Genomic DNA, 13,400 nt, shown 5'->3' with positions numbered 1-13,400 from the left:
CTGTTTTCAGAATTTTTATCGCTTCACTATATCAATCGGTACTGTTGGACAAAAAACACGTCTAAATTCTTTGTTGCGCGTATGTAGACAAAGACAGGAAATCACCGCCACCAATCCCCTTAAATCTAAGATTTGAAAATGTAATACAAGATTCTTCATAACTTTGTCTACCTTTTTTTAAAAAAAAAAAATGTCTACTAGCAAGTCAAATTAAATTTTTATGAACGCTTGAAATTCATATTTTTACAAAATTTGATATTCACTTGATTTCTCATGTAACGATTTTCTTATTTTGTTGTAATTAAAAAACGAATGACTGTAGATACTTGAAAATTTAACTGAATGTTTATATCAAAATTTTCTATATACGATAAAATTTTGAAAATAATTTGTCTCTTTTTGAGCTGTTTACGGACATTGTCAGTTTTAAATTTTTTTTTTCTATAAATATCAATTAAGTTTTATCTGTTGGGACAAAAAGTGTAAAAAAGTAATACAAGGCTCCTGATATATTGTTACAACAGCAGTTGAAAAATATTAAAAATATTTAGGCACAATTTTTTTTTTTATAAGCATTTAAAGATCGAATTTTGACAAAATTTATGAAATTTAAAATTGAATAATTATTTTTTAGTTAATAATTTATAAAATGTTCAACTTGTATATCTAAGGCTTGAAAATTTAAAACAAGATTCCAAGTAGTTTATTCTGTTATCAAAAAATCTAAAAAATACATAAGCACAGTTTATTTTTATAGTCATTTTAATTTCAAATTTAGACGAAATTACATATTATAAAACTTAGAATAACTATTTTAATTATTTTGTTATGATTGTATAATATTATTCGTGGGTACTTGAAACTTCTAAAGTATAATATTATATATCTATGATAGCATCACACTATCACAGTTTGTTGTTGATGTATAACGCGTTATAAGTACCTAATGGATATTGTGATATGATTAATTTGGAATTTATTACAGGTACCTATTATAGGTCAATTTTTATTTTTAATACCATAGATAAGTATATATATGTGTAATACGGTAATACCTAGACTGATATACCGTCTCTGCTCAGAATCGTTTTTCTTATACAGTGATATTATATTATTGAATTCAAATTTAATACTATCCATTATACAGTGACCCACTTGTAACTTACTGTACAGCAGAGCGACATCCACTTACCCACCTTTTTTAATTGTACATTAACATTACTATTGTACTTTTCTAAAATTCTCAGGGTATCTTTGTATCTTGGTCCATAGTCCATACGTTATAGATGTATTTTTATATTTTGTTTTTTCATTATTTCAAAAATATTAGTACCTAAATATTAAAATAAAATATTTTAAATTATTTTACATTTATCTATGATGGGTAAAAAATTAAAGTGCACTAGTCATCTATACTCTATAGGTAACTTTTAAATTAGTAGATATAAAGAAATTATAGTTGAGTAAATGGTTTATAGTTGTATATATTATTTCTTAATATTAAATATTACTAAATTATAAACGGCAGAACTTTGATTATCTATATATATATATATATGTGTAATGCGAACAAAGGAGTGATGGATAACTGAATAGACAAATAAAAGATAAAACAATTTTTTTATTTATAATTATTAATTTTAATATTAAATGTATCAATGTATTTATTTTTATTTATGTTTTTAATGTATTAGTGTAATGATCATAAAATAAAATAATTGAAAAATTGACTATTTTAGTTTGCTTATAAAAACCCGGGGCTTTTTTCATAAGCATATTTAAGGCTACACTATTCTATTAAATATACATAATACATGATAATGTACCTAATAAACTTATGACGATATGTAGTGTATAACAGAAGTTGACAGATAATCAAGGTCTTACTGTTTGTCATATAAACTGCTTCAATTTAATGGAAATTCCAAAAATATCATATTGTCTTATGTAAAATCTAAATACTAAAACAGTATCATGTTTTAGTATAGATCAAACGTGATCTATTATAGCCTATAGGTACTGGTCGAAATAATTGTATTTTTTTTTTTGTTCTAAAATAATTGTATTATTAATAGTTTAACAATTAATGGAAAGTAATAAATACGACTTAATATGAAATACAGTTAAGCTGCTTAGAGACATCTAACCAAAATAATAACAATGTTTATACAAATAGATATGTTGGCATCGTCCATTTTGAATAATACATTTTTATGAATAGCTTCCTGAATAATATCATTGATTATAAATAGTATTTATAATTAATGGTAATAGTGAATTATAAATTTAAAAATTTGTTATATATAATTTTCAATTTTGGCGGCCAAACTAATAATAATCGGATCGCAGAAGAACAAATAATAATATAATACTTCTATTCCACGATATTGATAAGAACCGTTTATGATCTCACGTGATATTTACATTTTTTCTTACCATTCAATTTACGTTCCATAGCTTATGATACTACTCCACAGTCCACAGCTCAATGATCATTGGCTTGGCCTTCTGCCATAGTGCCATCATTATCCATTGTCTTGGCGGCTGGCGTTGATAAAAAATTGTTTTTAGTTTTTATTACGACGTTGTCGTTTTTGTATATTGTTGTTATTGTCGTCCTGAGTTCGAAAACCTATAGAAACCCAAATACTGTGAACAAGAAATAAGAATCACACAACGCCGACCGATTACCGGACAACTCTACTTTGCGACCGTACTGTGAGTACGTTTCCATCTCGAGGTGGTGTTGAAAATCCGTTCCGAGTGATGAAAGATCGGCAAACCGCACCAGGAGATGGTATTAGATCTCTAAAAACTTCCAGAGTGTTTCGGATCATCAACTTTGAGCTTTACTCAAAACCGGTAATACAATATGACATGTTATATTATTTTATTTTATCAATATTTTTCATATTAAACAATCAGTCGATTTTCGTTAGTTTGCCGAAACGCCATTATGTACGTTTTAATGTCTTATGTTCAATAAGAAAATAATACCTAATAACTAATATTTGTTATGAATTATCGTCATTCAGGTTTATTTATGAAATCTAATTCGGCACATACAATGATTTTTGATTACTACCTAAGCTCTATTGTAATATATAATTATACCTAATCATCATTCTATTGTTTCTATTACAGTTTGGGCGATAAAACCATTTAATGAGTTTAATATCGTGTTTAAAAAAAAAAAAAAATGTATACCTAGGTACCTACTTAAGTATTTACCTACAACAGTACAATATAACTAAAAGATAGATAGGTAGAACCATAGAGGTACCTAGCCTTAATTTTCTTAAATATGTACCTATACCTATTATCTATAATTGTTTGGAATATAGAATGTTTATAACAAATTGCGTGGTAACATGTACCTAAGTATAAAAACATATGTTACTTACTATTAAGTTAGAGTTTAATATGTTTGTAATTTTTTTCAGAATAAAGTAATCATGGCATTAGGACTTGTGTCAATATCATTCACGTTTGGATATCTAGTGTACATGAGACACCAATATGAAAAAATGGGATATTATCCAGCTGTTGCAGAAGATGGCCGCCATGAAGTATACAAACAAAGACAATCCAAATGGGATTGAAATTGTATTGTTTTAGTATTGCAACCTTTAGCCGTACTTAATCCGCACATAATTATTCTACTTAAAAATGGATTCTTGCCTAGCCGTTGAGGCTGATATTGACAAATTAATTGCCAAATATAATAAATATGGACCAAAATGGCAATTTCAACTACACAGATTTATTTCGACATTAGAACGGTACAAACGAGAAATTGAAAGTCAAAGTTCTGAAATAGATAAATGTGGACTTTCTTCAACAATCTTACAAATGAAGCTCGCCATAAAGGACATTTCGAATGAACATAGAAGATGGCATAGCGATGTTTCAAGAGTAGGCAAAACTATTGACAAAAATTTTATTGCTGACTATACAGAAGCCAGTAATAAAAAAGCGTTTAAAACCGATCATGAAAAAGAAATACTAAACAAAATAATTTGTATGCATTTGTACCGGGATTCAAAATGGGAAGTTGCTGAAGAATTTTTAAAAGAAGCTGGTATTACAGTTGACGATAAACTAAAACAACGGTATTTAAATCTAAACCATATTGTTGATAGTTTGAGACAAAAAGATCCTATGCCAGCCTTTGAATGGGTATATCAAAACAAAGTTCAGCTAGATGCCAAAAAATCAGATCTAGAATTTAAATTGCACCAAATTGTGTTTTTAGACATTCTTAATCGTGGTGATCAATATGAAGCAGTTGTTTATGCCCGCACAAATTTCAGTCGTTTTATTGACAAACAAAAGGAAATCCAATCCACAATGGGTATGTTATTGTATCCACCTAATGTTGCACAAATGCGTACTGAAGTTATTGACCTGTTTATAAAAGATTCTTGTCTTAGTGATGACGATATGTTGAGTGTGTGTGTGAATGTGGGTTGTTCAGCATTACCAGCTTTATTAGATATTAAACAAGCAATTTGTCGAGATGTTGGAGGAGTTTGGAATGAAAATGACGAATTACCAATCAAAATCGACACTGGTTTTGCATATCATTCAGTATTTGCTTGTCCAATATTAAGAACTAGAAGTGGAACATCTAATCCACCTATGATGTTAGTATGTGGCCATGTAATATCCAAAGATGCACTTAATAAATTGGAAAGATCTGGTAGATTAAAGTGTCCATATTGTCCTAAAGAACAACTTCCATCAGAAGCTAGAACTATAAATTTCTAAATAGCTTAATAATGTTTTAAATGTTCTCATCGTGTACAATGTAAATAGTTAATAATATTGTATTTAAAACAATGTATATGAATTCATATAACTAAGTTATATGTACTAACATACATTGGTTATAATGTATGTATTTTATTAAAATTATAACAGCTACATCATATATTGTATTGTATCGAATTGGAGGTTAAATAATTTTATTTATAAGAAATCAATTTGGCAAATCATCATGTTAACTATAAGTAATTTCAATGGTGACTATTCTATGTTTATATATCTAGTTTTCTTATTTAAATTAAAACTGGCATTTTTCCAAGTATATGTAAGTCCATAATTTATTAAAATAAATTTCATTTCAAAAAGTTAAAATTACATACTTTTTAAATTGTAGTAAAAACAATTTGATTTAACATTTTTTTGTAAACGGTGGTTATATTTTATTTTAACATTATTTATGTTTAAAGATAGTATATTTATATTTTTAGTCAAATTATGAGGTAAAATCATAGATGTTTATTAGAAATGTTAAATGATGTAAATTAACTTTTATAAATATATTTTAAATAATTATAATTTGTATGAAATTGTGTGTATATTAATATATTATGTATTTAATTGGTTGAATTATTTTAGTGGTTTTAACTTTCAAATTTAGCAAAGCAATAAGAAAAGTATAGGTGATACAATAATTTAATATGTAGTTATTTTTTTTGCAGATTTGAGTACTTTTTAGTGTCATGATTTTAAATTGTATCTACATTTTTAAATTTAGGGTGTCAGTTTTTTTATTTCCTAGAGAGGTATCAATATTATTTAAAAAAAAAAAGAAATATATGTGGCTCATGGTATTATTAAAGCTATGTTTAAAGCATCAGTATTACAGTTACATACATTCAAAATTCTTTAATATTAAGTTAAAAATAAATTTAAAAAACAAATGGTACAAATGATATTATACTATATTACTTATAAGTCATAAAGTCATAAAAAAACATTCTGAAATATTTAAATATTATTAAAAATTGTATCAATCGAAACAAGCTTAATCAAAGATGGATTATAAAAGCAGTCATTAGCAGCAGAAGCTATTGAAGTAGGTGGGTAGAAAGACTACCCAAATAGGTACTACATAGTGACATTATTTATATGTTCTTCCTCAATGTATCAATAATCGCTTTAGCAACATAATTAATATTTGTGAAATTCAGTCCAGTAACATTTACCCGTCCACTTTTTACCATATATACGTGATGAAAATTCCTCAAGTATTCCACTTGATTATCTGAAAATAAACACTTGGATTAGTATGCACTAAAAGATTATTTAAATTGTATAATTTTAACTTTTGTCTTTTCAGTTTCTGATTTCCAATCAATTTATTTACCTGTCAAATGTAACAATATAAACATTCCCTTTTGATCTGTTATATGGTTCCACTTTCTAAAAGCGCCTTCTTCCTCGAGAGCTTTACGAAAATCTTTTCTTAGTTCTATCATTCGAGCTGCCATAGCTTTGAAACTGCTTAACCTATTCAAACAACGATAAAATATTTACATTTTTAATTATCTAATTTAGTTAGAATGTAGTACAATAATTTACCATTCGTCATATAGTTCAGGATTGGATAATATTTGGAAAACCGCCCTAGCACCGTGATTTGGAGGACTTGAGTAGATACTTCTAATGATTCTCTCCAAGTGGACCTTAAGACTTTCAATGTTGTGACCAGATTTTTGTACAATCGTCAAGTTGCCAACCCGTTCGTCTAATAGGAAATTTGGAATGTATGATTAATACGACGTGTCGACGTTTTAGGTAGATATAGAGGTAGGCTCAAAGGTTTAAGTAGATAGGTAGGTTAAATTGATAACTCACTGTACACAGTGAACATCTTGGAAAATGATTGTGCGCATAGAAATTCAAATCCTTCACTGTGAAAGTGACGAACGGCCCAGGTGTCTTCTTCAATATCTCCAGACGCCATTCCTTGATAGGCAATGTCAAAGAACGGTATCAATTTACGTTTCTGAAGAATTTTGAAATTTTAACCACAATCATAATAATATACCTAGGTAATGATTCATTTTTAAGTACACGTATCAGTGGCGTATTTTGTCCGCGCCCCAAGAAGTAGCTACGTCCAGGTTGGATAGCGTCAATAATTTTAGGTACCTACTATGATTAATCACATTAATACAATGAGAAATTGTTAATTTTTTTTTTTAATCGAACTAAGACCTAAAAAGTTTTTTTCGAGTTTAGAAATATACAACACTATTATTTTAAATAAGTTTGTAGTAAAAAAATTATTATGTTTTTTATTATATTAGCTTCTAGCATCAATATTTACCTAATAATTTAATTTCTGTACTTATAAGGGGCCTTCTTTCTTTGGGTAAGTATACCTACCAAGTATTACGCTACGCCACTGGTAGGTATTAAGCAATATTAACTTACTTTCATAATTTCAGCAATAGTTCTCCACTGTTCTTTACTCGGGTCCAAACCAGTTGGATTATGACCACATGCGTGCAATATTACGACAGAATCGGAAGGAGCATTAGAAATATCCTCACATAGTCCTTCGAAATCAATTTCTATAGTTTCCCTATTTATGTAACGATATTGTATTTTATTTTTAAATCCACTCAAAGAGAACACGGTTCCATGCATTTCTGAAAAAAATGAATATTTATAAAACCAAAAAGTTAAATATTTATAACGACTATAAACTATCGACGTCACTATAATATAGTCAAAATTCTAGGGTAGGTAGCAAAAAAAAAATAATATTTAGAAAAAATTGTCTTCTGCACTTATTTTTTTAACCATGGAAAAATCTGTGTTAGGTAGGTACTATTTCTTACAACATAAATATATTTTGTATATATTATGTTTAGTTCCTATATTTATAATTTTAACTGAACTTGGTAATATAATTAAATGGGGAATATAATTTCATGGTAGCCGTAGCATAACGATACCTTTGCTACCCTCAAAAATTGTATGGGTCATGGGATGTCAAAAGTACCCTTCGATACCCCTTAGTGAAACCATGGTCCATGCTATTAAGTATCTAACACCTATAGTACCTTACTCATAACTTAGAATCAAAGTTACATTACGGGGCGAGTGGTAAGTCTTTGGGGCTGAAGCCCCCCCCCCCAAAAAAAAAATATTCTTTACATTAAATTATTTATATTATAGCACATCGTCACAAATATAGTGACGTTAGATACATACACATAAATAGTTAAATTAGTACGTGATAAAGTCGTACGTATACGTATTACGCATAACGTACCCGCAGTAGGTGAGTTGATTCCCGAGACTTACTTTATGTATTAGTTGATTCCCGGGTCATTATGTCACGGTATACTAGCAATCTTATTACCAGACACCAATTTTTAAAAACAATGTGTTATACATTAATACCAAACAACTAAATTTTTTAATAATAATTTTTTACCAACTAAATTTTTTGACAAATAATTTAATGATTTTAAAAATATGAAAAAACTAAAAAGAACAACATTTTTGAGAAACTTGTCAGAAAACCTCCTCGCGGTGTTTCTTGGGTTAGGCTAATAGGCTGAATATTTGACTAAATATTGAAAATAATATATAATGATCAGGGAATCAACTCGTACGTATCTCTTAATAACCCGGGAATCAACTCAACGGTATCAGTGCAGGTAAACAAGTACTCGGGAATCAACTCGTACGCCGCCAACGTACCTATATGATAAAGCTTAAAAAGTATTGTCACTATGTATTAATTAATTTTTTTTAATTTTATAATATGAACCACTTATATTAGCAACTTTGTATTCAATTTTCAAACTTTTGACTAAGTGAAAATATTGACATATTATAAAGTAGAAAAAATCACATAAAATAAATAATATGTCAATACCTGTATATCTAAAATACCTAAAAAAACTTCAACAAATTTAGTGAAATTTTCCAAGTATGTATTTACGGTTATTTGTTTTTGAGTTACCTACACCAAAAGGAAAAAATACAATATTGATTTTTCCGAAAACCTTATTTTTTATTTTTCCCAATTATAACGAAGAAAAGTACTAGGAATTTTAAATTTTTACCTCACAAAAGTACCTACCTACACTGCTCAAAATCTAAAATTATATTATTTATTATGTTTTGATGTGAAACACAATTGTTGTGGTAAACAATTACAAAATTGATAAAATTAGTAAGTATTATATTGTCATGGTTTTACATTTACTTGAACGAAATACACAACAATAATTCTGGGGGCTGATATTCACATTGGGTGTAAGCCCCCAAGCCCCCACCTAGATACGCTTATGTCCGAAACGTACAAAAATACATTGGTTCACAGCAAAAAAATTTAAAAACTAGTGGTGTATTAATGAGTATTAATTTTATACCATTGATAAAAATACAATTAAAATGGTTCCATTATTTTTCTTGGCGAACATTTAGATAGGTAGGTACTTAAATATAACTTAAATATATACCTAGCTAATAGGTATTTTTAATTACTAACCCCATGACGGATCGGGATAATAAACAGTTGTGCAATTCATATGCCGTGCTAAGAATTCAGCACCTATTTTTATAGCTCCGGTTCCACCCATACATTGAACACCAAATACCTATATAAAAATATGTAACATGAAAATTAAGTCCTTTTAAATTGATCATTAAAAATTTAAATACTAAATTGAGGATAAGTATAGATTTAAATTCAGTTGTAAAATAATTTATTATGCATGACAATGAAATTAATGTTATACAATAATGCGTCTATATTATGATAATAATGATATTATACTACGTCTTTTATAATAAATAATAATATTTTACCTTTCCGTCTTTCCACAGTTTTTCAATATCGCCTAATAATAAACGGCATGCTGATTTTGTAAAACCTTCAATTCCTGTAGGTGATAAGTAATTGTGATTCAAAGTGTCATTTACAACCATATTTTCTGCTCTCTTAACCACAGGTAATAAATAGTTGCTACCATCTTCTGATCTGAAAGCTATAATAATGGATAATTTATGTAATTAATATGTTATTAAAAAAATTATTAATTGCTTATAAAAAATCTGTGGAGCACACAGCCCACTATTTTCTTAGGTTTCTATGTGTGATTATCATAATCTATTAATGATTACGAAATTAAAACAAAATATCATTAAATAATATAGATGGATAGTTAAAGTTATAATTCACAAGACCAAAAATAATTATTGAAGTACCTAGGTAACTAGCTTGATAGTTATCAAATCAGCTAGTGGTCTTCTATTTGAGACTTAGCTTGATTAATTTTATAATTTTTGCACCTTAATTATACGTAAGCAATGCTGTATTCCCTAATAACAATTATGGCTATAAAGGTAATCCTAGGGCATTATAAATGTCACAAGACACACAACTCACAAGAACTGGCGTCTGGCACAACTCGAAAAAACTGGAACTTTCAGGACATTTATTTGAAAATGTATAACTAATATAAATATTTTTTATTTATTCTGTTTTATTCTAAACATGATTTATACACGGATGATTGAAATACTATTTAAATGTGAAGTATATTATATCCTGATATATATTTAATATAGTTACCAACTACATAATATTATATTACCTATATGGTCATATTAATATCATCTTTGTAGTTTAATAATAAAAAAATTAATTTTTTTGATAGATGTGCATATATTCTTGGGCATAGGTGGTAGGTTTATATTACTAAATGTTGTAGGTATGTATTACTTACTTCCATAGATAAGATCTACTTTTAGAGGAGAAACGTCGTTTTGGAATGCAGTATTGACTTCAATTAATCCGACCTGTCCTACTACAGGAATATCACTGAATTGAACCATAATTTTTGCAATATAATAGCCAATAGGTATTAAAATAGACTGTCTAGGTATTTTTATGTTATAAACCTACTATAATATATACTGTGTATTATGTAGTTAACTGAATAAATAACGTTTAGTTAAATAGAAGACGTGCCATTTTCATACAGAATATAGGTACGCGTTCAGAACGGTGAGAACAATTTGTGAATTCGGTTGATATATTAGTAAGTTACTCTGATCAAAATATAACGACTATTAGAGCAAAGTGCCTACTGCATAGGTAGAAAAACAATATTGTTGAAAAACGATTTATGGTGGTTTATATACAGGCGAAAACCAATCGTTGATCCTATACGCACGGATATAGAGTATATAGGTACCCATAAATATTATTATATATACCTAATAAAACGGATTTAGCAATTAAATAATAATATTATATCACGCATATACATACTTAGTGCTCATCATTTTCCATACCGGCTTATACTCTATTTGGTAATCCATGTCTGTGAACGTGGCATGTGATCTGTCAGTTGTGTAAGGTGCTATTAATGTTGAAGAGAGCGTGATGAGGATATTATATTATTCGGGTCGGGTCTGAACTCGGGGTGCCGAGAGAACCTTTTTTTAAGTATATATAGGTACGCTTTTTATTAGTTATATATAATAATAGGTTAAGTAACTTTAAAGTATCTACCTATACCTACCTATATTCGTTACACATCGACTTCATATTATGATCATGGTCATACACCTATCTTTATTATTTATTTATTACTTACGTAATGTGTCTGATCGATAGGCACCATTAATCATTATATATGACTACGTAATAATTGATACTTAACCATAAGATGGACTCGGGGCGAATGCGGGGTCGAATATCGAAAGCAGCATGTGGCATCCCCTGAACACACATAAACCATTGTATTGTTTTATATTACTAATGGAGTTATTGTATTAAAGTAACCTATTAGGTAATGGCTATTATGATAATATAATCGCATACAACACATAGGTATACAAAACACTCGACACCATAATATAGACGATTGTCTAATGGTATACAATTGTACAAGTATATTATGCAATTATAAGTTTAAAGTGATAAATTGATGAGTACTTGTATCGTAACAAAGTAATTTTTAATTTTTTTTAGTTGCATATTTGTATCAAACGATGTTTATTGAAAACAATTGTCATCAATCCATCAGTGGCGACTGGCGAGCACCTGTTAAAGAAGAAATCAAGCTCCTACCTGTAGCAATGTTCTGCTGTAGATACGACTGACGTGTGGTACACGTTTACGACATAATCGGTAAAGCATGATTGAGCATAAAACTATTGAGCATAGACCTTTTTAGCAACACGATTGAGCATATAATATTTTATGCGATGCTACCAATTTCACATTGCCAAAATGTTGTAATTTATTATTTTCACGTATAATTACACCAATTATTATTTATTATGATATCTGACGCGAGCCGTGAGCCGAGCCCCTCAGCTTTATCAACGATGTTATCGATTAGTTCCGGAGTACTATTCCGGACTACTATTGAGACTATTATTGATTTATAAATATTTTGATTTTATTATTTTCATAAGTCATATCTATTATTATTATTATTATTATTATTATTATTATTATTATTTCATTATTGTCAAAAAGATCTATATACTGTATTATAATGTGACTACTATTGAGACTATTATTGATTTATAAATATTTTGAATAATGTGACTAGGTATATTACATGTTGACTATGAAAACATGATATTTTTTCGCCATGTTTTATTTTGAATCATTATAATTATTTAAATAAATATTTTTGTATAATACAGTTCAAAATTGAAAATGGCAACGTTGCAGAGTTTTTTATGCTCAATCGTGTTGGTTTTCTTTTGAATTTAAATTTCGTTTGATACGCCGACAATTTATGCTCAATCGTGTCGCAAAAAAGGTGTTTTATGCTCAATCGTGTCTCAGCCGACATAATACACTTAAGAATCAAAATAAAATCGAAGCCATACAGGGTGTTCACAACGTTCGGAAACAGTAATTGATTAGACTAATAAGGACTGATAAACGATAATATGATATAATTAAAGAGGTGGTAAATATTAATACGTTGATGCATAATACCTAGATATAAAGATTAAAAGTGTTTTCAAATACGTTGAACACCTTGTGTATAATATTTAACACATAAAAGCATCAAAAATTGATTGATGATTTCATGAATTATTGAAACTTTTTCCAGCAACACGTCATTTATTGATAACAATGAGGTTCTATATAAAATAGATACACACAATTTAGGTACCTATAGGCATAAATTTAAAATTATATGAAAAAAAAAATATCTGCAGCCTAGATATTATGTAGGTATAAAATAATTACTATTTCTTTTATAAATTAATTAAAAGAAAAAATATTTAATATTTAGTCTACCCCACGTGTAAAAGCTTACGAATTTTATAAATAAGGGTAATTTTAAATTATTTGGTTCACCGCAGATAAAAAATCCTAAAATACAGTTTACATTTTTTTAAAAGCGTTTTTTAAATCCACTAAACGCGAATATGGTTCCATGAATTTCTGAAAAGTATATGCATAATGATAATTTTAGATTAAATATAAAACAAAAATGTTACCTTTAAATTTAGTAGGTAGGTACTTTCCTCGTAAATATTAGGATTTATTATGATAGAATTAAGAGTATAATATATTAATATGTATATACCTAGCTACTAAGATC

General features: G+C 28.2%; 2 protein-coding genes across 3 annotated transcripts; one reads left to right on the top strand and one right to left on the bottom strand.

Annotated features, from left to right (window-relative positions):
* The first annotated feature begins 2,489 nt into the window (after positions 1 to 2,489).
* On the top strand, positions 2,490 to 5,397 carry LOC100163872 (E3 ubiquitin-protein transferase RMND5A-like). 2 transcript variants are annotated; one of them, XM_029489445.1, is made up of 2 exons: positions 2,490 to 2,862; positions 3,444 to 5,397. In XM_029489445.1, exon 2 carries the CDS (start codon positions 3,670 to 3,672, stop codon positions 4,768 to 4,770), a length of 1,101 nt encoding a protein of 366 aa, XP_029345305.1. In that variant the 5' UTR covers positions 2,490 to 2,862; positions 3,444 to 3,669; the 3' UTR covers positions 4,771 to 5,397. The 2 variants fall into 2 exon arrangements, with proteins under 2 accessions (XP_029345305.1, XP_029345306.1); XM_029489446.1 differs by having other exon boundaries at positions 3,444 to 4,073.
* A 314-nt stretch (positions 5,398 to 5,711) lies between these two features.
* On the bottom strand, positions 5,712 to 10,945 carry LOC100163139 (aspartate aminotransferase, cytoplasmic). The gene is made up of 8 exons (XM_001943847.5): positions 10,545 to 10,945; positions 9,625 to 9,803; positions 9,305 to 9,413; positions 7,228 to 7,445; positions 6,646 to 6,796; positions 6,370 to 6,535; positions 6,155 to 6,297; positions 5,712 to 6,052 (listed from the first exon to the last, which is right to left on the bottom strand). Exons 1-8 carry the CDS (start codon positions 10,651 to 10,653, stop codon positions 5,913 to 5,915), a joined length of 1,215 nt encoding a protein of 404 aa, XP_001943882.1. The 5' UTR covers positions 10,654 to 10,945; the 3' UTR covers positions 5,712 to 5,912.
* Between the last annotated feature and the right edge of the window lie 2,455 nt (positions 10,946 to 13,400).

The sequence above is a fragment of the Acyrthosiphon pisum genome, chromosome A2 (genome assembly GCF_005508785.2).
Source record: "Acyrthosiphon pisum isolate AL4f chromosome A2, pea_aphid_22Mar2018_4r6ur, whole genome shotgun sequence".
Classification (NCBI taxonomy): Eukaryota; Metazoa; Arthropoda; class Insecta; order Hemiptera; family Aphididae; genus Acyrthosiphon; species Acyrthosiphon pisum.
This window is presented reverse-complemented; position numbering and strand designations above follow the sequence as displayed.

Excerpts from the sequence above, each read along its gene's own strand:
- LOC100163872 (XM_029489445.1), top strand. The coding sequence starts at position 3,670 with ATGGATTCTTGCCTAGCCGTTGAGGCTGATATTGACAAATTAATTGCC.
- LOC100163139 (XM_001943847.5), bottom strand. The coding sequence starts at position 10,653 with ATGGTTCAATTCAGTGATATTCCTGTAGTAGGACAGGTCGGATTAATT. Across the intron at positions 7,446-9,304 it reads TTATCCCGATCCGTCATGGG|AAATGCATGGAACCGTGTTC; the intron begins GTTAGTAATTAA and ends CATTTTTTTCAG. Across the intron at positions 6,536-6,645 it reads CAAGATGTTCACTGTGTACA|ACGAACGGGTTGGCAACTTG; the intron begins GTGAGTTATCAA and ends ATTTCCTATTAG.